Raw genomic sequence first — 27665 nt, forward strand, 5'->3', positions numbered from 1 at the left:
GCCACCCTTCCCACACCAGTTTCTACAGCATGCCCCCCATTTACCCTCTCCACAGCCATGCCCCTCCTCACGCCGCATAATGATCTCGCCATGATACCTCTCCCTTTCTATACCTCTACAAGAAACCAAGTTCTCCTAGAGGTTTTGGCGATTGGCTCCAGAGGTGGACCCTCATCCAACACCTGTCCCTCACTATTTAGAAATGATATTGCCATGAACCACCTTCAATATCACCTCCATGATACCTCCATATCCCTCATTTTACAAGCAGTTGCCCCCAGAACCCTTCAGTCATATCTTACTGCATGTTGTTCATTCAAACCCTGTCACTCCCTTTACAAAACAGATTTTTCCCTCCTTTCCATCCCCTCATTCATTTCTCACCTATACGTCTCAAAAACATACAAGCCAATTCAATCAGAAGCTACCACAGGGGACTTCAAATTTTCCTTATAAGTTGATCCACAGGTCCACCTCAGACTTCATTTCTCATTCATTTCCCAAACCACCCCCCTTATCAAAGTTATCCAAAACCCCACCCCTCCACCCCCAACCCTAGGCAACCCCTTACTCTACATATACTGCCCGAATACAGAAGCCTGCCCACCCCATCTCTGATTCCTGCAGGAGTCTGTTTCTAACGTTCTCCGGTTTACTCCCACAGTCCAAAAAACACGCAACCAACGAAATTGAACGTACCAAACTAATACCATAGGCAAGCTATTAGCAAGCCATACATCTCTACTTAGCCATCCATGTATCTGTCATTAGCCAGAAATAACTCAGGGGAGTTCATCGAGATTGCCTGAGCTCAAACTCCCCTCTCGCCCTGCTAACGTGAGGGAGTCCAGGGCTCGAGGATCTCATAAGCTCAGGGCTCTCTCGCAGGACAGCGTGCCAAACAAGCTTTACAATCAATCATCAGCTAAGCGTGAACTCTTAAAATGTTTTTTTTTATTTCATCTTTCTATTTTATTTCATCTTTCTATGTCCAGACCATCTTTTTGTATCTGAACTTGAGTACTCTGTCATTGCCTAACCTAACGGTTTCTACACAAAGTTTTATAAATGTCATATCTTTCAAGTTTATTTTTGCCATGCTTTGTATTGTTTACTTCTGACTAGTTAATACAATTGCTCTTGGGTTGATCTCAGCTCACCGTCCACCTAGTTTCTGCTTAGAATTTTTTTCCAGACTTGCCCACTGCAAATGCATTTTTCAGGAGCAGGGACATCTGGAGGTCTGTATGGGATTTTTTTTTTCTATCCTGGTACCATATGGCTTTATTCTGGTTCCACCTGTGGAGAAGTTTTACTTTGTGTTCACCTGCTATCAACATAAAAAGATTTCCTTCCCAACCTGGCTGATCCCCAGAAACATATTTCTCATTTTCAGAATATCAACATTTTAATTACTTCTAGAATGACAAAGAAATTGAAAATAACAAATACACAATGTTGGTATAATCATTTTATTTGTTTTGTCTAATCAAGACAGAACTCATTTAACAAAGTTTACTGCCAACACAGTAGAAACATGAAGTAGACAATGATTTTTTTTTATTATTATCTAAAGTACAGATAAATAAAAACTGAATATATTTACAAAACTACAAATTTTGTAAATATATTTACAAAACTACAAATGTCCATACAAGAACAGAAGCCCATTCCCTGATAGTTTCAGGACTATTTCCTCTACATCTGTTGACAAAGGTTAGATGCAGTTTGCATATGATGAAAAGAACTTTGTCTCGCTAGGTTGCTTAGGGCATTAAACTGTGGGAACATCAAAGCTGATCATTGTATACTGAGTAAATAAAATGTGTAGGGTCCTCTAACCACCAGGGGGCAACATTGTCATCTAATATTATACAGTACAATGACAAGACATGTTTAGAAGAATTGAGCTTTATCTTTATTTCAGCTTCCAGTGATTGTAAGAATGTCTCTGTCACCCTTATGTAAACCTCCAAATTAATAAATTCATGTAACAATAGCTTCTGAAGAGGGAAAATGGACATGTTAGAGATTTTTGTGTGTGGATGATGTACTTGTACAGTTCTTAAGAGGTTAGTTCTCCAAAAAAACTGCGTGAGATTATTTATTCTGTTGAACACTTACTCGCTCAATCACTATCCTTTGGCATAGTCCCTGAATTATCAGGGGTCACCACAGAAGAAAAAAACACCAATTACTCTGCAACCCAGCTTTGGGCAACACCCACAAACTCATTTACACACATATTCATGAACTACAGCCAATATATTCCAATTCACCTCTAACACAGGTCTTTGAACCGTGGTGTAAACTGAAGCACCTGGAGGAAACCATTGTAACCACAAGAACATCCACAGAGAACTACCTCCTGGCCCAGCCAAACTCGAACCACAGACCATCTGGCTGGGAGGCGACTAACCACTGAGCATTTGTTTCGAATCACATAAAGGTTGGTACATTTTTTCCTCTTTGGGTAAACTATCCCTTTAAGGCACAGGTGTCAAACAAAGTTTCTTGAGAGCCGCCGCTCTGCACACTTTAGTTCCAACTCTAATTAAACATACCTGATCAAACTAGTTGAGTGCTTTATTCTTGTTTGATACCTACAGATATGTGTGCATGTGGCCCTCCAGGAACCACCCCTGCTTTAAGGGGTATCAAGGTGGCTCAGTGGTTAGCACTGGTCTCACAGTTGCTAACTTTAAAATTAAGGAGCACCACAAGTGTAACAAATCCATGCAAATGTCCAATAATAAAAATATTTCAAGAGTTCACACTTAGCTGATGATTAATTATAAAAGCTTGTTTGGCATGCTGTGCCGGGAGAGAGCCCTGAGCTCATGAGATCCTCGAGCCCAGGGCTCCCTCCCGTTGCAAGGCGGGAAGGGAGTTTGAGCGCAGGTAGATCTCGAGAACTCCCCTGCTGTAGCAAGTGAATGCTCTTAAAATTAATTACTAACTAGAAGCGTGTCTATGTTGACAATTTGGATTGTTCAATTGATTTAATTGCATGTTTTTAGGCGGTGGGAGGAAACCGGGGAACCCGGGGGAAACCCACGTGAGCACGGGGAGAAGTGCAAACTCCACACAGAAATGTCTGCTAGTTTTGGTAAAGCCAGGAACCAGAGACATTCTTGCTGTGAGGCGACAGTGCTACGCACTGGGCCACCGTGTCACCCGTCTAAGAAGGAGGAGTAGGGGAGGAAGGGGGGACTCTTCAAAACGAAGATAGCAATGGAATGAACCCCAGGGTATTTATGGTAGTTTAGGAGTCATCTGATTGGTCGTAGTGAATTAGATAATGCGGGTCAGCTGCTAGCAATCATAAGCACGTGATCCTCTTGAAATTTGTTTATACATAAACTTCACTTAAATGATATCGCTTCATATTTTGCTCCTCCCTGGTAAATCTTATTTATCTGTCGGTAAAATGCTGTGTTCACACCAGACGCGGGACGCGCATCAAACCCCGCTTCATTCACGCATTAAATCCGCTTCATTCGCGCGTCAAATTCACTTCAGAACAGACGCGGATTTGTGTGTTGGGCAGGGCTTCTGTCTGCCCGGTGACTGTAGCTTCATTGCTAAAAAGGCTAACAGGGATTTTATGAAGAAAATAAGAGTGTTTATGTACTTTATGACAGCTGAAAAACAGCGTCGATACGTTTAGGACCGTGTCTGAGTCCACTACATGCTTTCAAAGGTGCATCCAGCTCTGTGAGCTCATAAACTCCTCCAGAAACTGAACCTAGATCACGGAGGCTTTCAATGGTGCTTCTGACTGAGCCAAGCCCAGTTTGATGACTTGTTGTCGGTGTCGCCTGGAGGATTTCCCCCAGGACACCATCAACAGGTTCTACGTCACAATCACGCCCCCACAAGAGCAAGCTTCTGATTGGTTTATGCGGCGGGAATGCCCGCTGAAGTTCAGATTTTCGAACTCGAGAGATTTGCGCGAAACGCTCGTTAAGTGCGTCAAACGCGCAAAACGCTCAATTCACCTAGCTCGTATCGTGCTATTCGCACCACGCCATTCGCGTTATTCGCTCTGCGCGGATCGCGCCGCAGGATGTCAACATGTAAATCACTCGCGATTGACGCGTGTTCCGCGTCTGGTGTGACACAACATAAGAGAACAGCCCTTGAAATAGACTATAAATAAGCCTTTATTCAAGTTGGTCAAGTATAAAATGAAATGAGCATAAATTTACATGGAAGTGTCTTAAAGAGCTGCAATAATGCACTGAAACCTATAGAATACTGTGGCAAAGTAAATGTTCATATTTAAAGATATGGGGTGGAAGAATGTGATTTAATCCAGAAATACTTGTTAGTTGTGAAACCCACTTTATATCTCTATCAGGCAGTGTAGATCATTCAGTTTGAACAGTGCAGTTAACGAGTTCCCACTTATATGAAGAGGTTAAAGAATAAGCTTGGTTGGCGTGTTGTCTAAGATGAAGGCTTCATGCTCAGAATATTTGGCCCAAGTCCAGTATGGCTGCCTAACTTACCACAGCTAAAATCTACCCACATTTGGCGGGTAAGTGGGTGTCAATGTCAAGCCATAGTCAACACTCATTTATTCAATCCTGTAATGAAGTGCGATCGTAACAGAGACAAAGAAGTGGTAATGCTTGGGAACTCGTCCGAAAACAATCTCCTCTCAACATTACAGACACATACCTAAATAATATGTCCCTTATTTATGGACAGTTTTGACAACTAATTAAGTTAACCTTGTCTCTAAATGCCTTGCAAAAGAAAAAGTAAATAAGTGGATCCAATGAGACATTCAGTGCTGCAAGCAGGGCTGTCACCTCTTTTAGGATGTGCAATGCTTGAATTGATGTACAGTCATTCAGTAAGTGTCTGATGAATATGTAGGGTAGTCTTACTAGGTGATAGGGCACAAAGCACACGCAGAAAATGACCACTAGCACTAGCATGTTTTGCTTAGATTTTCTGAATTTTTGCCTGTTGAATTCAGCCTGTGTAGACAACTGAACTTCCCTGAGCTTTTGAAGAGTCTTCCAGTATAAAAAAATCAGAGAGACCAGAATAAAAATGAAAATGACAAAGCTTGCAGAATGGACAGAGGTGTATGCCGCACTGATCTGGGAACTGTCCTGGAAATCACAGATAAACACCTCAGGCTTTGTTTTAGACCAGGAGGTGCTGAGATAGAGGATCACATAAATAGATGATATAGCTAACAAGACGAACCAAATAGCTCCAGAAATGTAGCGGGCAGTACGAACTGTCTGCAGAGTATGAGTCTCCAATGGCCGGACAATCTTCAGGTACCTAGAAACGACATGTAATTCCATTTAAATTCAGTTTCAGGAACAGAACCCTGATCCATATGTGGCTTACTATTAATACAAATAAATAAACATATATTGTATTTAAAGATGAATTTTTCAGAAACCAGTTCTTTTCAAAAGCATCTCTTTAGGAATTCATCTCCATAGGAGTCTACAGGAATAAAGTATTTGCCATCTTTTCACACTTGCAAGTAAATGGAGCTCAACTTCAGCTGCCAGATAATTTTGAGCCAATTTGATTAATTGCTAAAATTGCCGTTTGACAAATGACTATTTTGCAGTAGGAACTTTGTATCATAAAGTAAGTAATAGTCACTTTTAAGAGTATATATATATATATATATATATATATATATATATATATATATATATATATATATATATATATATATATACTCTTGTCTTGCAAAGAAATTAAGTAATGACAAGAATGAGGTGCATACCTGTTTATTGCTATGAATTCCATGAAGAGAATGCTTGCATACATGTTGATGTAAAAGGCTGTTGCTCCAAAGCTGCAGTAAATATTAAACATCATTATTGTAGAGTCGGCATAGGATGCAATCCGCAAAAGTAAGGAAAGGCAAAGGAAGAAGTCAGCTGCAATGAGGTTATTCATGTAGACTGTGATGCTGGACTGGACACGCTGATCTGAGCAGAAATGCACGGCCAATGGAAAGCAGTTCAGAACCAGACTGACGAGAAACACAAGCGAGTATGCAAATATGAAAACTTCATTTGCTGGGACTTCACAAAGAGCTTCTGTTGTGTTCGTCATGTTTGGGTTAAGGGTATAACTTGTGGTTGTGGTAGCTGCAGACACTTGAAACCCCATCTACATAAAAATAACAACAACAAAAAAAAAAACTTATTTAAACACTTAAACAGTAAACTCAACCAAAGCTCACTTACAAAATGTAGATTTTTCTTTCATGTCAGACAAACCTGAAATGGTAAAGAGTGTTTCAGGCAGGGACTACACTCTGGTTATTGGTGTGAGGAAACTGAATGATGTCTGAGACTGCCCTCTGATTGCTAGAGACCAGGCATCTGAGGCCTTACACTAAAATGTTTTAGTTTGTAAACGCATAAGTTTTACTACGGTTACACCATCCGTCCACAGTACGCCGGAGTTTTCGAGCGCCGAAAACGGAGCGTTTTGGAAATGCTGGAGAGGCCGTTTAGACATTTGAAAGACATCTGAAAACGGAGGCGGGCTGCTGAGATTCGCTACCTGATTGGGGCTTTTGTGTCATTGCGTATCCTTCCCTTATTCGTCAAGCCTCTATCACATGACCATAACACATGGCTTTAACGCTACCGGAAGACAGTACTGTAAACAACAACATGGACACAGAAATGGGAGCGTTGTTTGCCGTATTACCTTTTTTAATCGCCATTGTGCAGTTATTCATTTGTTATGTTTAGTAACAACTCGACCTCATCGTTTGTCCACAAAAATACCTCTTTAGCTTTCTTTGCTATTGCGTTTAATGTTCAACCGGTGTTTGTTAACTAACAATAACCAAATGCCGAGCGAGACACATGCTTCCTGTTTATACTAGAACGCGCATGCCCAGAGTGCGCGAATGGTCACGTGATGTACGTTTTTGGTGGCGTAGTGTGGACAGAGATATGTTCAGAAATACTAGTTGAAACGCTAGTGTAGACGCGGATCGTTTTTGATCTAAAAAGCCGTTTTAAAACTAAAACGCACTAGAGTAAACGGGGCCTGAGAAACTTTTCAGTCAACTGGTTGTCCCTCACCATCTGACTCAGCAGCCAAATTTGCCAGCCAAATAGAAAGTTCACCATGACTTTATATAGTGACTTCATATATGACTTTATATTTACTTTTAGGATAGTAAGACAATGTACAAGAGGGATCATTCGTAAGAATAATATTTCTCCACTTATATATACCTTTGAATTCACCAGCATGGATTATGCTGCACTTTGAGCTAGACTTTATTGTACGGATGAAAGGGATGATAAGGGAACAGTGGGATGAAGGGAAAGGGAAGTAAGAGGATAAACAGTGAACAGGTAGGTAGGTTGATCGGGTGTTCTACAATGATGATCAGAGACTCGGAGTGGGGGTACTGTCACTGTAATATTTTGGTAGAGTAATTGCCAATTCAACCTAGGAGGCAAGAGAGGGTTATGGGATTGTTAAAGGGAAGCAAGGAAATAAAAGGAGGGAGGGTGGGTTCGAGAGAATGAGAAGAACAGTGCTGGAGAGCTGGTCTGCCTTAAATACGTTTTTAGGGAGTAGGTGATTGGTTAAGGTGTGGTTGAGAAGAATCTTAGCAGACAGAAGTCAGATGTGACACCTGTGCTGGCCACAAGGATAGTGTGAGAGGTAAAAGAAGAATCCAAGAATCACCACCAAGGCTATCCTGATTGATCTGGACTCCGCTGGTGGCAACATTTCAAGGCAGACAGTCCAATGGACACTGCACACCAAAGAGTTCCACGGACCCTGACCAAAGAGGACACCACTTCTCCAGAGAAGGCAGCCCGCTTGGCTTTAGCAAATGCTCTTCTCGAAAGACAATTCTGGTATTCTGTTTTTTAGTTGAATTTGGTCAGACAATTGTTTGACCAAAATGATGTAGCCTTCAAATGGCGAAAATAGAAGAAGCCTTTAACCCCAATAACACCGTATCTACTGTCAAACATGATGGTGGGAACCTAATGTTTTTGGTGTGTTTTTCAGTCGATGGACCAGGGAACCTAATCACAGTAAAAGTAAGTTTTAGTCCATTCACATTTCAGCAAAACAATGACCCAAAATGCTGAAGAAATGATTAGCAGACAAAAACATTAACATTTTGCAGTGGCCCAGCCAGAATCCTGATCCCAGTCAGAATCCATAAAGCTGAGAGAGAAAAAGGGTTTTGTAAACATCTGGCAAACAGCCTTTTTTACGAGAAGCACCACTAGTTACCATGTGTTCTCTTGGCCGTGGACAGACGTGTGAAAACTCATTGAAAAAAGTTGTGGCATAAAGAGGTGGGCTGCTTGTCCAGTGTCTGACTCCCTCCGAGTCTTTAAAATCTCTCTGTGAGCAATTGTACAGGTGTTGATATATCTGTACTAGCTCTGCTACTCAACTCTCCAGTGTATTCATGTGGCTAGTGTTGTTGTGCTGGATGCTATTCTGACCCCTGTGGAATGTGAAACGAAACAAGGAAAAAAAGTAGCACAGCGATGAAGGCAGAGTTTTAATGAATACACCCAGAGTTTACATAATCGCCACGGACCAGTGGTTGCTCAGAAGTGTGTAGGAGCCAAAATGAACTCTACCAACAATTTGCTGTGGTGAGCTGTTTTGAACTGTTGAAACAAACTCAAAAAGAACTTTGTTTCCATCTGATTTTCTTCGAAATTAAGCAATTTCAGTTTGTTCTTCAATTTTGCTTGAAGTATACCTGGTCCTTAATATAGATTTACATGCCAAAAACATTACAAAGATATACTGAAGAAAAATGGTAGCCTTTATTGTTGAAAACTGGTAGCCATTCACTTCCATAGTATTTTTTTCCCATTTAAAAAAATACCGTTTACAACTACATTTGTTTTAAAATATTTATTTTTGAGTTTTACAGAAAAAAAGCAAGTCAAAAAGTTTGGAAATCTGAGGGTGAGAAATTGGTGAGTGAATTTTGATTTTAGGGTAAACTGCAACTATACCTTCAATACCCCAGCTAGAAATGTTTAGGTCTCTAAATGTTCTGAGAAGATTACCAAGCAATATTGCTTTACTGTTTTCGGTAGGTAGTTTTTTTTAGGTTCCCAGTACATTATCCTAAAAGATAGGAAAACATTTTCTAGAAACATTCTAACCACATTCGCTGGTAACAATTGTAGAACATTGTATTCTAAAATTCTTATAACATTGTTAATGGGTAGTTCCCAGAATGATCTCTTTTACAGTAGGAAAACATACATTCTAAATACGTTTCAAAGTAACATTGCTACAACATAATACTCTAACGTTTCAACTAATTGTTTAATTTCACTTCCCAGAACATTGTCTTAAAAGATAAGAAAGCATTCTCTAAAATATTGTAACCACATTTGGTAGTAACGTGGTTAGAACCTTAGGGCTAGTTTTAGTTTAGTTCACAGAATGTTCTTTTGAAAGATTGGTAAACATTCTCTAAAACATTCTAAACCTGTTTAGTGGGAACATTGTTGAAACATTATATATTACATAATTATAACATTCCAATGTATTTTTTTATTTTGCTTCACAGAACGTTCTTTAAAACATTCTAATCCAGTTTAATGGTACATTCTTGTGCTCTTTCTATAACATGTGTAGCAAAAAAAACAACAAAAAAAAGAAAACTACTTTTAAAATCAGGTATATTTAAAACAAGAATAATTTGCTGACACATAATACACATTTTACTAATTGAATGAAATACTAATCAATTGTCACTTTAAATCTGTATGCTTTGCCACTATTTTTTTAAACCACTAGATTTTACTTATTTGTCTGCAAATTTGTTTTTGAACATGACATTTTATTTATTTTAATAAGTACAGGTTAACATTAGTATGTTCATTGTCTTTCTTTCTCGTTATTGAAAAGAAATCATGTTCTTATAACATTTCTCTAATGTGACTGTGAGAATGTTCTTACTTTGGTTTTTACAAAACATTGTGAAAACGTTTTCTAAAAGAACATTGTTTAATCTGGTCCCTTACCAACATCACTAGAATGTTCTTGCCAATTGTTTTGGTAAAAACATTTTTTGAATATTCATAAGATATTACATTGAAATGTTTTCTTTAAAACATTAACACAGCCTGTAGGGAATGTTAGCCAAAGTTGAGAGAATGTTCCCTTCTAGCAGGGACTCCTGCATTCAAATATTTATAGCATTTAATGTTTTCATATCTTTCATAAAAAAAAAAAACTTTACAAATTTATTTTATGGCAGGACCTAGTTTTGCATTACTGCTTATATCAGTATTAAATATATATAAACTTCAATTTACTATGTGAATTGTAAAATTGTAAACGCTGCAGTTGGTTTATCAAATTTAACTTACTTTAAATCCGCCCGTTGATTCAGCAGTTTGTCAAGTTTCCGAGACCTCAAAGCAACTGCAAACGAATACTGATGCTCGAATGGTTATATTTGAATTTTTGTGGTCCTAATTTGTATATACCATACATTATTCAAACGGCTGGTTTTAAACACCAGAAATAGGCATATGAATGGTTTCAATTTTGAGGATATTTTCTTATTTATTAAGTATTAAAGTGCTTTGGATACAGAAACAAAGAGCCATGTTTATTTTTAAAATGATTATCATTTATTGTTTCGCTTGTTGAAAATTACATCTAATAAACAAGTGAGACGAGGAGAAAAAAAACAAAACATTGCGCATGCAGAAATACACAGAGTGTGGAGTTTGCATGTTCTCCCTGCCTTCGCGTGGGTTTCCTCCGGGAGCTCCGGTTTCCCCCACAGTCCAAATACATGGACAGGTGAATTGGGTAGGCTAAATTGTCCATAGTGTATGAGTATGTGTGTGAATGTGTATGTGAATGTTTCCCAGTGATGGGTTGCGGCTGGAAGGGCATCCGCTGCATGAAAACTTTGCCTGATAAGTTGGCGGTCATTCCGCTGTGGCGACCCCGGATTAATAAAGGGACTAAGCTGACAAGAAAATGAATGAATGAATGAAAGAAATACACAGAGGAAGGTGACCAGCATCAAATATTAATATACTTTATTTATTTATAGAAAAAAGATCAGGGGCCTGTTTCAGTAAGGAGGTTCAACCAACTCAGAGTTTAAACTTGAACTCTGAGCTGATTTGCCGAGAGATTGAGTTTTCGGTTGCAGAAAAGCAGATTTCAGTTAGGTCAATCAACTTTGAGAAGACCAAGTTAGAGTTAAGCGCGCACACAGCGACTATAAAACGGCATTATCAATGGAGCGCAGATATTATGAGTGACTATGGCAACATAAAAGACAGACCATTTCTTTCTCCGGCTGAACTATTTTTAAAAAGCAACATCACTGCATCAGTCAAACAGAGACAGTTAGCGTGGGAGAACAGCTGCTCAAGTTAATGCGTAATTTTACATTTAAAGTATTTAAATATTTAAGTACAATAAAAAGGTTTCCCAGAGATGGGTTGCTGCTGGATGGGCATCCGCTGCGGGAAAACGTGCTTAATAAGTTGGCGGTTCAGTTCGCTGTGGCGACCCCAGATTAATAAAGCGACGAAGCCAACAGGAAAATGAATGAATTAATAATAAAAAGGTGATGTACGTGTGACGATTTTTTACAAACGTTCGCACTTTTATACGCGTTGATCAGTTTTAATAGATTTAAAAGTGCACTTGTGTCTGCCTTGTTAGTGACGAAGTGATAAAGGTTGATATGACATTTCGAATGTAAGCAGAACTAAACAACAGTTTTTAGAAAGAATAATAATCCAATTAATCTAGTTACAGTACATCTCCCTGTCGAAGGCCATTCTCGTTCGTGACTTTGTTCTTTGTGTGACTGAAATGTAGGCAATAGCTATGTTTCCATCCAAATATATTAATTCAATTTATGTGCAAAACTGGAATATTGCATGAATGCAGTGTTTCCATCCAACGAATCAAAGAGAACAAAATAGTCACTTCCTGATTAACTGGAGCCAAATATCAACAGTAAAAATGAAATTTACTGCGGTAGAAGAAGCTGCGTCAATCTTTTCTTTATTTAATAAATGACTTGCGCTTCAGAAGACAATGCTGACACACAATGAACGCGTGGTAGCCATGAGACGCGGAGAACAGACGCTCGCTCCAGACGCTCTGGAGATATTAATAATATAATAACTTTAATACTGAAACGGTTGAGGCGTTTTAGAATGAATGACCATTACAACATTTGAGCTGTGTTACAGAGTGCTCACGTTGCTGGTTTGTCCATTCATACACATTTTCATCATCATATGATCTCTTATAACAAACCATTTTTAATACACATACTGGAATTTGTTCGGTAAAAGTGTTCCCATCGTAATTTGGGTGCGTCTTTTCTATCGAATAAAAGTTTATCCTACTCAGTTATGCGTGTGTGTTTTATGCATATTTTCAAAAGTTATGTGCATCATGACGTTTTTATCAATCGTTTTTATGCGCATATCAAAAATGAGCAATAAAATAGGTGGGTGGAAACGTAAGGCTAAGGCGAGAAATACTTTGTCTTTTAAAAAAGGGGAGGAGACCGACAGAAACTTTAGAGAATAAAACCTGCTCCTGACCAGGTTAGGTTCACAGAGTAAGTTACCACAGTAACTGACTCTGAGGTAAAGTTACCTCTGTTTTAGAAACAGGATAGATTTACCCTGCTTTCTCCAGTTTAACAAACTTGCCATTTTGAAACGGAAAACCCAGAGTTTCTCTCATTTCAGGGTTAAAATACTCAGAGTTTTAACTTTACCTTCTTCTGAAACGGGCTCCAGGTCTCTACACTAAAGAAACATGAAATCAAATAAATGCCTCTTTAAATGACAAACCTAATTTTTTCTTTCTTTCTTATTTTAAAGTAAAAAAACTTTGGCAAACATTTCAACATGTCAAACTTTGACAAACATTTCAAACATTTTGAGGTTAACTTTAGTACCTGCATAACAACAGTGCACAGACAACATTTTAAGACTAGCCAGACTTGCAAACTCTCTCTGAAATTCTCCTTTTCAATTGAGAGGCAAAATGCGCCGTGTTATATTGAGTTGCAGTGAAATTAAAGAGGTATAGTTCACCAAAACTGGAAATTCTAGCCATTGCATCACAAACAGATAACTCATGTAGTGAAAGTAAGTGCTGTTACTATTGCAATACACAAATCAAGTTGTCATCTTCTTAGCTCAGGGGTGTCCAAACTACGGCCCGCGGGCCATCTGCAGCCCGCAATTAGTTTTGTGGCGGCACGCGAGGCTTTTAATAAATATCAATAGAATCTGGCCCGCTATACAAAAAATGAACGTAATTCAATAAATAACCACCGGATGTCGCTATTACATGCATTCAATTAAGCAGCAGTTCTATCTATCTATCTATCTATCTATCTATCTATCTATCTATCTATCTATCTATCTATCTATCTATCTATCTATCTATCTATATACACACAGTTGAAGTCTGAATTATTTGCCCCTCTTTGATTTATTTCTTCTTTTTTAAATATTTCCCAAATGATGTTTAACAGATTCAGAACATTTTCACAGTATGTCTGATAATATTTTTTTCTTCTGGAGAAAGTCTTATTTGTTTTATTTCGGCTAGAATAAAAGAAGTTTTTAATTTTTCATGAACCATTTTAAGTTCAAAATTATTAGCCCCTTAAGTCTTCAGAACAAACCATTGTTATAAATAACTTGCCTAATTACCTTAACTTTACTAGTTAACTTAATTAACCTAGTTAAGCCTTTAAATGTCATTTTAAGCTTTATAGCAGTGTCTTGAAAAATATCTAGTCAAATATTATTTACTGTCATCATGGCAAAGATAAAATAAATCAGTTATTAGAAATAAGTTACTAAAACTAATATGTTTAGAAATGTGTTGAAAAAAAATCTTCTCTCCGTTAAACAGAAATTAGGGAAAAAATAAACAGGGGGCTAATAATTTAGGGGGGCTAACAATTCTGACTTCAACTGTATATATATCAATATCTATATATATATATATATATATATATATATATATATATATATATATATATATATATATATATATATATATATATATATATATATGCGTGTCTGTGTGTGTATGTAAAATTTGGCCCGCGACAACGTTTTTTTTTTTTTTTTTTTGCATCTGGCCCTCGGCCCAAAAAGTTTGGACACCCCTGTCTTAGCTGAAGCATCACACAGTGATGATCAACACAGTGTCCAAAATATTGTTGTTCTAACCAGCACACACTGGTTACGGAAAATATTCAGAGCCCCTTACATTATTCACTGTTTGTTCTATTGCAGCCATTTACTAAAATCATTTTTCCTCATTAATGTACACACAGCACATTGACAGTAAAACACAGAATTGTTGACCTTTTTGCAGATTCATTAACAAAAGAAAAACTGTATCATGTCCGTAGTATTCAGACCTTTTGCTGTGACACTCATTTACCTCAGGTTGTCGTGGATCAGGGTTGACCCTACTTATTTTTTTCCTTACCTTGCCCTGCTCTCAGCTGTTAGTCCTTGAGATCAGCGCATGTGCAAGAAAGATGAATGTATACATTTGCATGAAAAAATAATACAGTTTATGCATGGTTAGTATGTTTTAGGCAAATAAAAGTCACAGAAACAAAGCTAACACTCGCACCAAATGTCCCTAAATAAGACATTTGAAAAAAAAACTAAAATATTTACAACAAAATCATGTGAAAAGACTGAAAAAATTAGGAAATATGAGAAGATTCGAAGATTAAACAGTTTTATTGTAAATGTTAATAACAGTTCACAGTGTACATATTTTAGGGGAAAACAAGAGTATGAACGCAACCAATAATCACTGATAGATATCACCTTCATCATGGCCGTGTAAAATATACGGCCAAAACACTGCTACATACCACTGATGCTTGCAAATTAATGCTGATAATTTATATGTATACAGTTAGAATAAAAGTCCTCTTTTTCCTTGCTCCTGGATGCCTGTTATGCAGCATTGAAGCTTTACACCAGGGATGTCAAACTCAATTCCTGGAGGGCCGCAGCCCTGCACAGTTTAGTTCCAACCCTGCTTCAACACACTTACTGACTTAATTAGTTTGATCAGGTGTGCTTAATTAGGGTTGGACCTAAACTGTCCAGAGCTGCGGCCCTTTATAGATACATACACTAGATATTGCATACGGACCCTGAGCATGCGTCAATAGCGCCGCCATATTTGTACAGTGCTCCAGGAAAAGTATCATTCAACCGCACCAGTCAAGACAGGGTTACTATGTGAAGATGCTGGACTTTAGCGCTGTCTATGGGTGTAGTAACGAGCAAACAAAGAAAACAAAGCACAAAGGCAGAACATTTCATAGGTAAGGTTTCATTTTTTACGTTTTTGAATGTTATGAACTTTTGTTTCAAACAGGTAACGTTATTGATGATATTACAGTCACTTTCTGCATTCACCATAAGGCAAAGGAGCACCAACTCGCACTTAATACTGGGCTTATGCTAGTTTTATTGAATAAAATCCGCAAACAATGCGAAAGAAATATGACAACGAGATGCTGCAGTGCCAGAATCTTGTATTATGTTCAGCTAGCGAAGGAGTCGTTTATAACGGAGATTCATTCACAAACGAATCGCTCCCTCTCTCAGTATGAGAAGTGAAAGCAGGAGAGGGGCTGTGTTTCAGGACACAGATCAAATTAAACAGGGAGGGTGGATAGTACACTTCCATACACACAAACACAAGCTTTGTCAGGAATGCTTGCGTGATCACTTATCCATCAAAGTAGAAAAGTGATGTGAAATTATAAGTTTTGTAAATTTAAAAAAAAAAATGCATACTGACCTCCGGGAAAACTCCCGATCATAGATATATGTGTATATCTCTGGCTCTGGATGGCCACAGTCCTCCACTGCAGCTAGGTCATGCATTGATTTCAAAGGCACTACCCTGTACTAAAATGGCGGCTCCAATGAAGCATTCCTTCCAATAGACAACAACAGGGTAGGCGGCATCTAATGTAAATATCTCTGGCGGCCCTTTAGGAATTGAGTTTGACATCCCTGCTTTACATGATCTTATATCAGATGTGCTGAAGCTGAAGTAATATAAAAATCTTATTTTTGTTACAGTCATACTGGACTCTAGATCAGTGGTTGCCAAAGTTGGGGGAACTTTTTGTGCTCTTTTACGTTTTACGTCCTTTTGTATGGGAATAGCAGCAAGAGGCGGACTGCTTACAGCTAATCTTAGAAAATGAGGGTTAAACAGAAAATTGCGCATCTCCTTGCTTTTCTACATATTAAATAAACTGAGAATATTTGCGCTACAGTTATACTGTAGACTGTAAACTGTAGTTTTTAAATATGCATTGACACTTGACAAAATAGATATAACAAAATGATAAAAATAGATTTCTTTTGCTCTGACTTCAAAAAAGACTTGTATCGCCCGCGGTATGGTTGACCTTAGAGAGTTAAAATGTCAATAAATAGTAGTTATGCTGCTGTAGGATTAATTGACAATTTAAAGAATTTTTAATGACAAATTCAAGCTGTTCCACTGTAAAAAGTTATCAGGAAAATATTCTTGACATTTATAATGGCCTTAATGACAATAATGTTTATTACAGATTTATGACAAAGTGCAGTTTGCACTATTTTGTTCTCTCTATATTGGAAGTTCATATCACTAAGATAAATTCCTCTCTCAAGGCTATTTCTGATACTGAAGACAAGTTATGTTGTCTTGATTATGTCATAAAAAAGACAGGATTTTGATATGGTAGTGACCATCTACGTCCTTTTCCATTCTTTTCCCAATCATGTGAGCTTCATTTAATAGCATTGTTTTGTTGATTCAGTACCAGTACCATTACGCAGGTGTCAACCTTCCTGGAGGGCCGCAGCTCTGTTCAGTTTAGTTCCAACCCTAATTAAACATGCGGTTTTATGACGTGGAAAGAAGAGCGTGTGTGGAGACGCTGACACGGTAAACAACAACAACAGAGGAAACATAGAGGAGGAAAGTGGTCAGTCGCCACAATCTCCTCGTACCCACAAATTCCTGTGAATAGTGGAGGACACCATATAAAAACCATAGGCGCAAGCTGTGATGACTGCCCTCTCTCTTCTACTTTGACTCCACCTCGAAATCATTTTAAAGTTGGGTGAACTACATTTATTTCGCAGAGATAAATGCGGGGCGTTTTACTGATCCCCCTCCTCCCCCGTCCGCTGTTCACTTTATACCACGACTTCCCAACCCTATTTACTTTCGTCCGTGACAACCCCCGACCCCCAACAACTCATAACTAGCGTAAGCTGCGACATCCCTCCACCATCCAAAGCCCTGCTATCCCCTCTTCCCCCTGCTCTCCACTTCCACTTCCACTTCGATGTCCACGTGCATGACACCTCTACATCCTCGGGTAACATGCCACATCTGTTACCTCGATCTGTTCCGGAACCGTGCAATTCACAAAATAAGCACTGGCTAAATGCATGACAATTTCTTTGAGTATGGTGAAGAACGGTTCCAGAAAGCAGGTAAGACAAAAACAGAACGCAAAAAATTTCATAAACAATAAAATAACAGGGTTAAAATGTGGTAAAATCAGACGAAGGCTTTTCTTTTACTGGATTGCTTTAGAAAATTGTTGGTAGGGTTTACGAAAGTGGGTGAGCGGGTCAATCGATGAGGGAAGGAGGAGGGTGGGTCAGTGGATTGGTCAGTCAGTCAGTCAACAGTGGCCTCTGGTGGGTTTACGCGGGAACAGCAGGGGCGAATGGCACTCGAGAGAGGAATTTAAAATCTCAAAAAGCATACACGGCGGCCTCTCATGCATTCGCGAAAACAAAAACTGAAAAAAGTACCCCCTAGGATGTATTTCGAGGTCTTCAGAAATGTATATAGAGGTACGTTTTCAGAATGAGCCTGGGTTGCATGAATTAGATATGGGTCACATTTAAAGGAAGATGTAAATATACAGACAAAAAAATCAGATACAGACAACAAATAGGAATTGGGCATCAAGACCTGACAGTGTAAACGGGACCGAATTTGTTTTTTGATCACATGATTAAGGAAGGGATGAAAAAGAGATTCAAAACCCTCTCTAAAGCCACGGTAACACCATACTTTTTACCCCATAGTCTTCCATTTGGCAGGTCAGAGTTCACCAAGCTTGAACTTTGCAACGCAGCGAACTGCAAAATTGCATCACGTGTTTGCTTGAGACCAATAGAAGATCAAAACATGATCCTTCTGTACAGAAATGTATAACATGGACCAATCGCTCGCTTTTTAAAATGTCTAATCAACTTATTTAATCCTGCCCCTTTTTGCAGCACTGCACGACAGAATTTCGCATGCTTCAAATCTAGTGTGACCAGGGTATAACGTTTATAAATTTACAGTCGAAGTCAGAATTATTAGGCTGAAATATTAGCTTCCCTGTTTATTTTTTTCCCCAATTTCTAAACATAATAGTTTTTATATTTAATTTCTAATAACTGATTTATTTATACTGCCATGATAACAGTTAATATCATTTGACTAGATATTCTTCAAGACACTTCTATACACCTTAAACATTTAAAGGCTTAACTGGTTTCATTAGGTCAACTAGGCAGGTTCGAGTAATTAGAGCAAGTTATTGTATATCAATGGTTTGTTCTGTTGTGGGAAAAAAAAACAAAAAAAAAAACAAATATATATATATATATATATATATATATATATATATATATATATATATATACCTTAAAGGGGCTTATAATTTTGTCCTTAAAATGGTGTTTAAAAAAATCAAAAACTGCTTTTATTTTTGCCGAAATAAAACAAATAAGACTTTCTCCAGAAGAAAGAATATTGTCAGACATACTGTGAACATTTCCTTGCTCTGTTAAACATAATTTGGAAAATATTCAAAAAATAAAATAAAATCAAAGGGGGCTAATAATTCTGATTTCAACTGTAGATGTCTCGGTCCATTTGATATTGTGTTTTATCACTTCATACATTTATTTTATGCTAATTCAGTTGTAACAAAAAACATTTTAAAGAATTCTGTAAAATACTGTTAAACACTTTAACTGCTCCATATTGCAAAAGATATACATTCCCACAAAAGCAACGCTCCCCCACATATTTCGCTGTAACTGCATTTTTTTCAGCTGTTGGTATAAGATTGCAGAAGTTGGTTTAGACTGGAAATGTGCAGTTTTTACACCATCATGCTGATAACGTTTAGCCTTTCAGCAATACTACAGCTCGAACAACTGCGGTAAATCACCAACTCAGATTTCCATTCATGGTTTCATGAGAAACTTATAAGCTCACCAATGCATATACAATCATTTATACAAACGTTTTTGACACTAATACAGTGTTAAACTGTATATGGCTTCTCTGTGAAACCTTGTTTCTAGAATCATAATTTTTAGCTGTGCAAGTCAGGGGAAAAGTCAGTTCCAGGTCAACTTTACTTTAAAGCAGTGACTCATTTGATTTTTAGAGCCGTGGTGGACTTATTAAAAAACATCCATGTGGTGTGACCTACTTTGGCTTAACCCCCTTTTCTGCATTTTCCTGTGCAAGGAAACCACGACTTGATCTGTGGTTTTAAAACATCAATATCAGTTTTTTTCATCTTTCAGACAACCATCGCACAAGACATTCTTCCTCCTACAGGTTGCTGATACTCAGCCCAGTGCCTACCGAAGGCCTCCTGTTTTCTTGATTTACAGAAGTCAATTTCTACAGGAGTGACTCTCTAAATATCCGGCACATAAAGAAGTAGATGACAGGATCCAGGCAGACGTTGAGGGCGGACAGAAAGAGCGTAGCTTCTTTGATCTGGAAGAGAACGTAGCGGTCTTGTGGCTGATATCCGGAATTGGATCTTTGACTCATAGTGTAAGGAACACGGCACACGTGATAAGGCACAAAACAGATGATAAACACAGCCAGCAAGCTAAAGATGCTCTGATTTGACCTCCGTCCCGCTGCGCTGCTGTCCCGTTGCACGCGTTTATAGGAGCGATACACATGGCAAGCGATGGATGTGTAGCAAAACACCATCAGCAGAAACGCCACCCAGAAGATCCCGACATTGAAGTGGGCTGAAACTACATGCCAGTTCCGACCCAGCTCACTCTTCAGGGCCATGCAGGAAAAAACCTTAGGCATGGGCTGGTTGCTTAATATGGTGTTGGGCAGCGAGAAGAATATCATGATTCCCCATGCTAACAGCGCGAGAGCCTTCGCCACCCAAACGCGCTGGAGAAACGACGACACTCTGGAGGAGCTGCAGACTATTTTAAAGTACCGTTCCAAGCTGATGAGGCTCATGAAGGCTATTCCAGTGTACATGCTGAGGTAGAAAAGCACAGCCGTGTAACGGCAAACTATTAGCTTCAGCTGGAAGCCACCATAACCGAGGTCGCCCACTACACGCCACGGGTAGGAAAACAGCATTAGTACATCCGCCACCACCATGTTTTTTAGGTAAACCACTAAGGCAGAAGAGCTGGGAAGTCTGAAGAAGATCCACGCGGCGAGTCCATTGAGAATCAACGCACAAACGCAGATGATGGTGTAGAGCACTGGCAGAACCTCATTTGTGAACACACTGCTCACTTTAGTGACGTTCGCCGGTTGTGTACTGTTGTCCATATCTAAAACAGAAAATGAAAGAACATTTTCAGTGCTTGGTACAGTGGGAAACAGGGCTTGGCATTAACTTTTTTAATCACCAGTCACTGTGGCTAGTAGTTTTCCAACGTTACTAGCCATTTTCACAAGACACAATATTGTTGTTGTAAAAAAATATATTTTATATGCATAAATTTGACATTGGCATGTTAAAATAATTTGATTTTGTGTTATAAAGGTTGTTGGTCTCATTCATTTACTGTTTTGTGTGTTTTGTATGACCTTTTTCAATGCGCATAAGCAAATGGTTTGTGTTTTTTTACATGACACATTTTTTTTTTTTTTTAGAACTTTCTTTATTGTTTTTTTTTATTTTATAACACAACAACTTACATCTTTGGTCTAACAAACATTCACACCGCAATTGACAATAAAGCATGTAATATACCAACAATCCATATATAAATGTTGTAATGATAGATTAATTCAAAAGATTAATAATAATAATAATAATAATAATAATAATAAAAATGAAAAAAAAAATAATAATAAATAGAAAAAATATATATAATAAATTTGAATTAAATTGAAGTTACAAAAAGGAAACAAATAATAAAAACAATATTAAATAATAAATAAGAGTAAAGAAAAGTAAAAAAAATAATACTCTTCTGTTTTTAAACTAAATTGGTCTGATCCTCTTCAATTTGACTATTTCTTGTTGAATTTATGTCTTTAAAGTAAGCCATGAAAGGTTGCCAGATTCTATAGAATTTGTCTTCTTTCTTTTTTAGGGAGAATCTGATTTTCTCTAGTTCCATACGTTTCATTACATCTCTCATAAGATGTATATATGTAGGAGCGGCTCTCTGTTTCCAGTGTAATAATATTAATCTTCGTGCTGGTAGACAGACAAATGAAACTATATTTTGTTCAGTACTATTTTTAGTAAATTATTTGTTTATTATATATATATATATATATATATATATATATATATATATATATATATATATATATATATATATATATATATACACACACACACACACAGTTGAAGTCAGAATAATTAACCCCCCTTTGAATTTTCTTTTCTTTTTTTAATATTTCCTAAGTGATGTTTAACTAAATTTTCACAGTATGTCTGACAATATTTTTTTCTTCTAGGGAAAGTCTTATTTGCTTAATTTCGGCTAGAATAAAGGCAGTTTTATTATTATTTTTAAAAACAATTTTAAGGTTAAAATTATTAGCCCCTTTAAGCTATATTTTTTCGATAGTCTACAGCAGGGGTTCCTAAACTTTTCAACCCGCGACCCCCAAAATGACAATGCCAGTGACTCGCGACCCCCAATATCCTCTGAGGTGGTTATAAATACAGAAACCTTGCATGCAATGGCGCGCACACACCAATAGACCCAAGTCTATTCTTTGTTTAATTTGTTTTTCCATGTATGTCAGTGCGGTGAATGTGTCAGAAAGTTACCTGGTGTTATAAAATCAATCTGCTGCGTCTGATGCTGTTGCTGTGTCTTCGAACCCAATAAAACTAGCAACTATTAGCTACTATAGTAACTATATAGTAACTATAAACATTTTTTTTTTCTCTTCAGTAGGTTATGGATAAAATATGGTAATTCCTATGGTTTAATAAAAATAAATAGATTTTTGGAAATCACCAGGTGACCCTACTTCATTGTCCCCCGATCCCTCGGGGGGTCCTGACCCCCACTTTGAGAACCACTGGTCTACAGAACAAACCATCATTATACAATAGCTTGCCTAATTACCCTAACCTGCCTAGTTAACCTAATTAACCTAGTTAAGCCTTAAAAAAATCACTTTAAGCTGTATAGAAGTGTCTTGAAAAATATCTAGTTAAATATTAATTACTGTCATCATGGCAAAGATAAAATAAATCAGTTATTAGAAATTAGTTTTTAAAACTATTATGTTTAAAAATGTGTTGAAAAAATCTCAGACATTGGGGAAAAAAATAAACAGGGGGCTAATAATTTAGGGGGGTTAATAATTCTGACCATATATATATATATATATATATACACACATTCTACCTGACGAAAGTCTTGTCACCTATCCAAGTTTTAGGAACAACAAATAATACATTGACTTCTCGCTGCTGATCATTTGGTATCAGAAGTGGCTTATATGAAAGGCAAAGGGGTGAGTTCATCTCAGAGTTCATCAAGATTCTTTTGGATTCATATTTAAGGCCTCCTCTTTCATCTTACCCCAGACATGCTCAATAATGTTCATGTCTGGTGACTGGGCTGTCCAATCCTGGAGCACCTTGACCTTCTTTGCTTTCAGCAACATTGATGTGGAGGCTGAAGTATGAGAAGGAGCGCTATCCTGCTGAAGAATTTGCCCTCTGCTGTGGTTTGTAACGTAATGGGCAGCACAAATGTCTTGATACCTCAGGCTGTTGATGTTGCCGTCCACTCTGCAGATCTCTCGCACAGCCCCATACTGACTGTTACCCCAAACCATGATGTTTTCTTTCACCAAACTGCCACTTTTCCAAATGATCAATTATAAGTCAAGTTATTATTTGTTGCTCTTTCAACTGGGATCCACGACAAGACTTTTGTTAGGCATATATATATATATATATATATATATATATATATATATATATATATATATATATATATATATATATATATATGTATACAAACCTCCAGCGCTAAATTAGCCAGTGTTTCAGTTTTATTGTTTAGCCCTGGTGTATATATATATAAATACACACACACACACACAGATACACACTTAACAGGAAATGTAACACTCACAATGCTTTCAGAATAATAGAATTGAATAATTTTATTTTGGAATCAAGATTATTTAAAAAATATGAACGATTACACTATTATAACTATTATACTAGAATTTATAAAATAGAAATATTCAATACCCAAAAATTCCAATTCTGTTATAATTTTCTCAACAACAACATCTGTTCCTAAACCTGCATGACTCATGCAACACTAATAATAATAATGGAGAAGTTGTGGCCTAGTTTGGTTGGTTTCATTAACAAGGTTTAATAGTGAGTATTCTACTCAGTATTTTGCTTTGGAATCAATAAAATTGATAACAAGTAATAATAATAGAAATGTCATGTACTGCCAGTCACCATTTTATTTTATTTTATTGACCTCATTCTACTATGCGGAAGTGTGAGCTTTTCTGTAATTGTTTCAGAACTTCCAGTTAATTTGACTAACGGGAAATGAACAGCAGAAAACAACTTGCTCTACAAACAATTGTGTTTATGACAATACATAAAAATAACAAATAAATGAAGGTGCTGCATGGTGGCTGTCAGCAAGCTAACTCGCCTCATAGCAAGAAGGTTGTTGGTTCGAGTCCCGGCTGAATTAGGAGGTCTTTTCAAATGGGAGAGTGTGAGAGTATGTGTGTGTTTCCCAGCACTGAGGGTTGTACTCTCATTGTTGGGTTGTAGCTGGAAAGGCTGTCAAATGTATACCCAAGGAAATTAGTGCTTCATTCCACTGTGGCAACACAATCTCACGACAATTCCTAACTTTTTGCTTTAATTGCTAGTTTGTATGAATTTGAACGATCTCTTACGTACAATTTAGTATGATCTGCTTATTCCCCAATGACGGTTGGGTTTAGGTGTTGGGTGCTACTCCTTTTTAAATTGTACATTTTTGTATGGCTGATCTCATACGAATTAGCCACTAATCTGACAATTTCCACATGAGATCAGGCTAGATAATCAGGGACTAAGCTGAAGGAAAGGGATTGAGAAAATGCAAGTTTACAGCATAAGCTGTTTATTACAGTTCAAAATCAATGGAAGTCAATAAGATTCCAATAGCTGTGCTTACACACGAAAGAATAGTCATCAAAGAAAGGAAAAAATACTTATGTGGAAGTAAATGGTGACTTAGACTTTCAGAACTGAAGAGAAAGCCAGATTAGTCACATTTTATTTTAAGGTAAAACTCACACAATAAGCCAACCATTGACAGTGACTTTTAGCTCAATAAGCTTCTAATTAGCTGATTATAAAAATTAGGTTTATGTTATAGGTAGGGTTATGGATGTAGAATAAAATCAAACTTTTTAAGTACTAATAAACAGCCAGTATCTTAATAATCAGGTAATTCGCTAGTAGTTAATAGTGGCAAATGCTATTTAAACTAAACAGTTAACACCTTAATAATAGGCACCTTAATAAGCCAGTAGTAAATGGTGTGAATTGTTACTGAAACTAAAACGATACCGTATTATTATATACATTCATAGAAACACATTAATTTATGTCCATCTATCATTAACTACTACACTTAATTTTCCATCAGATATGGCCCATAACGGCCTTTTTCAATCAAAATTCTGCCATAACATGGTGTCATCAAACATTTCAAGCCAAATTCTAAATAGGCTTTTTTTTAAGGTACAATTCCCACAATTAACAAACAATTAACGGTGACTTTCAGCTCAATAAACTTCAAATTTGCTGACTATTAATAGTTAGTAAGGTAATAGCTGGGTTTTGGTATTGGGCAGGGTTTATGGATGCGATCATACTTGATAAGTGCTAATAAACGGCTAATATCTTATTTATAAGCAGGTAGTACGCTAGTAGTTAATAGTGGTGAGTGCTATTTAAACTAAACAGTTAATATCTTAATAGTATGCAGGTAATAAGCCAATAGTAAATGGTGTGAACACTTATGTGGAAGTAAATGGTGACTAAGACTTTCAGAACTGAAGAGAGAGCCAGATTAGTCACACTTTATTTTAAGGTAAAATTCTCACAATAAACAAACCATTAATGGTGACTTTTAGCTCAGTAAGGTAATTTAGGTATTGGGTAGGATTATAGATGTAGAGTAAAATCATACTTGATAAGTGCTAATAAACAGCCAGTATCTTAATAATAAACATGTAATAAGCTAGTAGTTAATAGTGGGAAATGCTATTTAAACTAAACATTTAATAGCTTAATAATAGGCAGGTAATAAGCCAATAGTAAATGCTGTAAATTGTTACGAAAACTAAAGCGTTACTATATTACTATTTACATTCATAGAATTACATTTTATGTCCATCTTCTCTCTTTTTACATCAGATATAACACATAATGGCCTATTTAAATCAAAACGTCTGCCATAACATGGTGTCGATAAACATTTCATGTTACATTCTAAATATTCAGGCTTTATTTTAGGGTACAATTCCCACAATTAACAAACCATTAACGGTGACTTTTAGCTCAATAAACTTCACATTTGCTGATCATTAATAGTTAGCAAGGTAATAGCTAAGTTTTGGTTTTGGGCAGGATTATGGATGTAGAACAAGATTATACTTGATAAACGCGAATAAACAGCTAATATCTTAATAATAGGCAGGTAATAAGCTAGTAGTTAATAGTGGGAAATGCTATTTAAAATAAACATTTAATATCCTAATAATAGGCAGGTAATAAGCCAGTAGTAAATGCTATAAATTGTTAATTAAACTAAAGCGTTACTATATTACTATTTACATTCATAGAAAACATTTTATGTCCATCTTCCCTCTTTTTCCATCAGATATAGCACATAACGGCCTATTTCAATCATTTTAAAATTTTGACATAACATGGTGTCGACAAACATTTCAAGCTAAATAGTCAGGCTTCATTTTAAGGTAAATTCGTACTATTAACAAATCAATAACAGTGACTTTTAATTAACTAATAATAGTAAGGTAATAGCTGAGTTTTGGTATTGGGCAGGATTATGGATCATACTTGATAAGTGCTAATAAACAGCTAAAATCTTTTTAATAAGCAGGTAGTACGCTAGTAGTTAATAGTGGCGAGTGCTATTTAAACTAAACAGGTAATATCTTAATAGTATGCAGGTAATAAGCCAATAGTAAATGGTATGAACACTTATGTGGAAGTAAATGGTGACTAAGACTTTCAGAACTGAAGAGAGAGCCAGATTAGTCACACTTTATTTTAAGGTAAAATTCTCACAATTAACAAACCATTAACTATGACTTAGTTCAATAAACTTCTAATTTGCTGATTATTAATACGTTAATAAGGTAGTAGTTTTGGTTTTAGGTAGGAATATAGATCATACCTTGTAAGTGCTAATAAACAGCCAGTATCTTAATAATAAGCAGGTAATAAGCCAGTAGTAAATGCTGCAAATTGATACTTAAACTAAAGTGTTACTGCATTATTATTTACATTAATAGAAATATGTTTATTTTATGTCCATCTATCATAACTATAATATCATAACTATTATACTTCCTTTTCCATCAGATGACATAAATTGACTTCAAGAGCCTATATAAATCACAAACTCCCCCTATAACATGATGTCATCAAACATTTCACACCACATAATAATTAGCTTAATCTCATATTGGGTTATCGAAAACAACAAAACAATTGATTAACATATTGGTCATAAAAAAACACTTACTTGAAGAGTTGAGTCAGCTCATATCATGACAGAGAATGAGAATTTGCCAGTTGGAGAAACAAGCCTCATGTGATGTTTCAGAGGAAGGAGGCGTTGATTTTGAGACAGGAACTACAAGATTCAGCTCAGCTGGTCTCGTGGGTGGACACTTGCTCAGCACCACAAGAGCTTCCTCCAACAACATGTCTGAACACAAAACCGTTTCCTCCTCCCAGTCACTCGACACACGCCAGATTGTTTATTAGAGTCGTTAAAGGCAATTTCAATTTCATAAGTGATGTATTGTTCAGATGCATTAGCAAAACAGAAGAATGAATCAACTTTTCTCAAGGTGTGCAAAAAGCGTAGAAGTTTTCAAAAGGTACAAAAAAAATTACACAATAAGACAATATTTTTATGATTAGTAGTAACAAACATATTGGTGAAAAACTTAACGTAGTGCTTTTGTGAGAATAATTTACACATATATTTTACTTTCAGGGGCGA

General features: G+C 36.8%; 2 protein-coding genes across 3 annotated transcripts; both read right to left on the reverse strand.

The window, feature by feature from the left end:
- Positions 1 to 978: 978 nt before the first annotated feature.
- On the reverse strand, positions 979 to 6283 carry si:dkey-83h2.2. Of its 2 annotated transcripts, XR_015508953.1 has the most exons (3): positions 5771 to 6283; positions 3396 to 5307; positions 979 to 3340 (listed from the first exon to the last, which is right to left on the reverse strand). XR_015508953.1 is itself a non-coding variant. In XM_087283647.1 (2 exons), exons 1-2 carry the CDS (start codon positions 6160 to 6162, stop codon positions 4707 to 4709), a joined length of 993 nt encoding a protein of 330 aa, XP_087139773.1. In that variant the 5' UTR covers positions 6163 to 6283; the 3' UTR covers positions 1451 to 4706. The 2 variants fall into 2 exon arrangements, 1 of the variants encoding a protein (XP_087139773.1); XM_087283647.1 differs by having other exon boundaries at positions 1451 to 5307.
- A 12549-nt stretch (positions 6284 to 18832) lies between these two features.
- Positions 18833 to 27269, reverse strand: LOC793750. Its single transcript, XM_087283661.1, has 2 exons — positions 27180 to 27269; positions 18833 to 20717 (listed from the first exon to the last, which is right to left on the reverse strand). The coding sequence occupies exon 2, from the start codon at positions 20713 to 20715 to the stop codon at positions 19798 to 19800; it is 918 nt and encodes a 305-aa protein (XP_087139787.1). The 5' UTR covers positions 20716 to 20717; positions 27180 to 27269; the 3' UTR covers positions 18833 to 19797.
- Positions 27270 to 27665: the final 396 nt, after the last annotated feature.

The sequence above is a fragment of the Danio rerio genome, chromosome 15, assembly GCF_052040795.2.
Source record: "Danio rerio strain M-AB ecotype USA chromosome 15, GRCz13ab, whole genome shotgun sequence".
In the NCBI taxonomy this organism is placed as follows: Eukaryota; Metazoa; Chordata; class Actinopteri; order Cypriniformes; family Danionidae; genus Danio; species Danio rerio.

Excerpts from the sequence above, each read along its gene's own strand:
- si:dkey-83h2.2 (XM_087283647.1), bottom strand. The coding sequence starts at position 6,162 with ATGGGGTTTCAAGTGTCTGCAGCTACCACAACCACAAGTTATACCCTT. Across the intron at positions 5,308-5,770 it reads GAATTCATAGCAATAAACAG|GTACCTGAAGATTGTCCGGC; the intron begins GTATGCACCTCA and ends TGTCGTTTCTAG.
- LOC793750 (XM_087283661.1), bottom strand. The coding sequence starts at position 20,715 with ATGGACAACAGTACACAACCGGCGAACGTCACTAAAGTGAGCAGTGTG.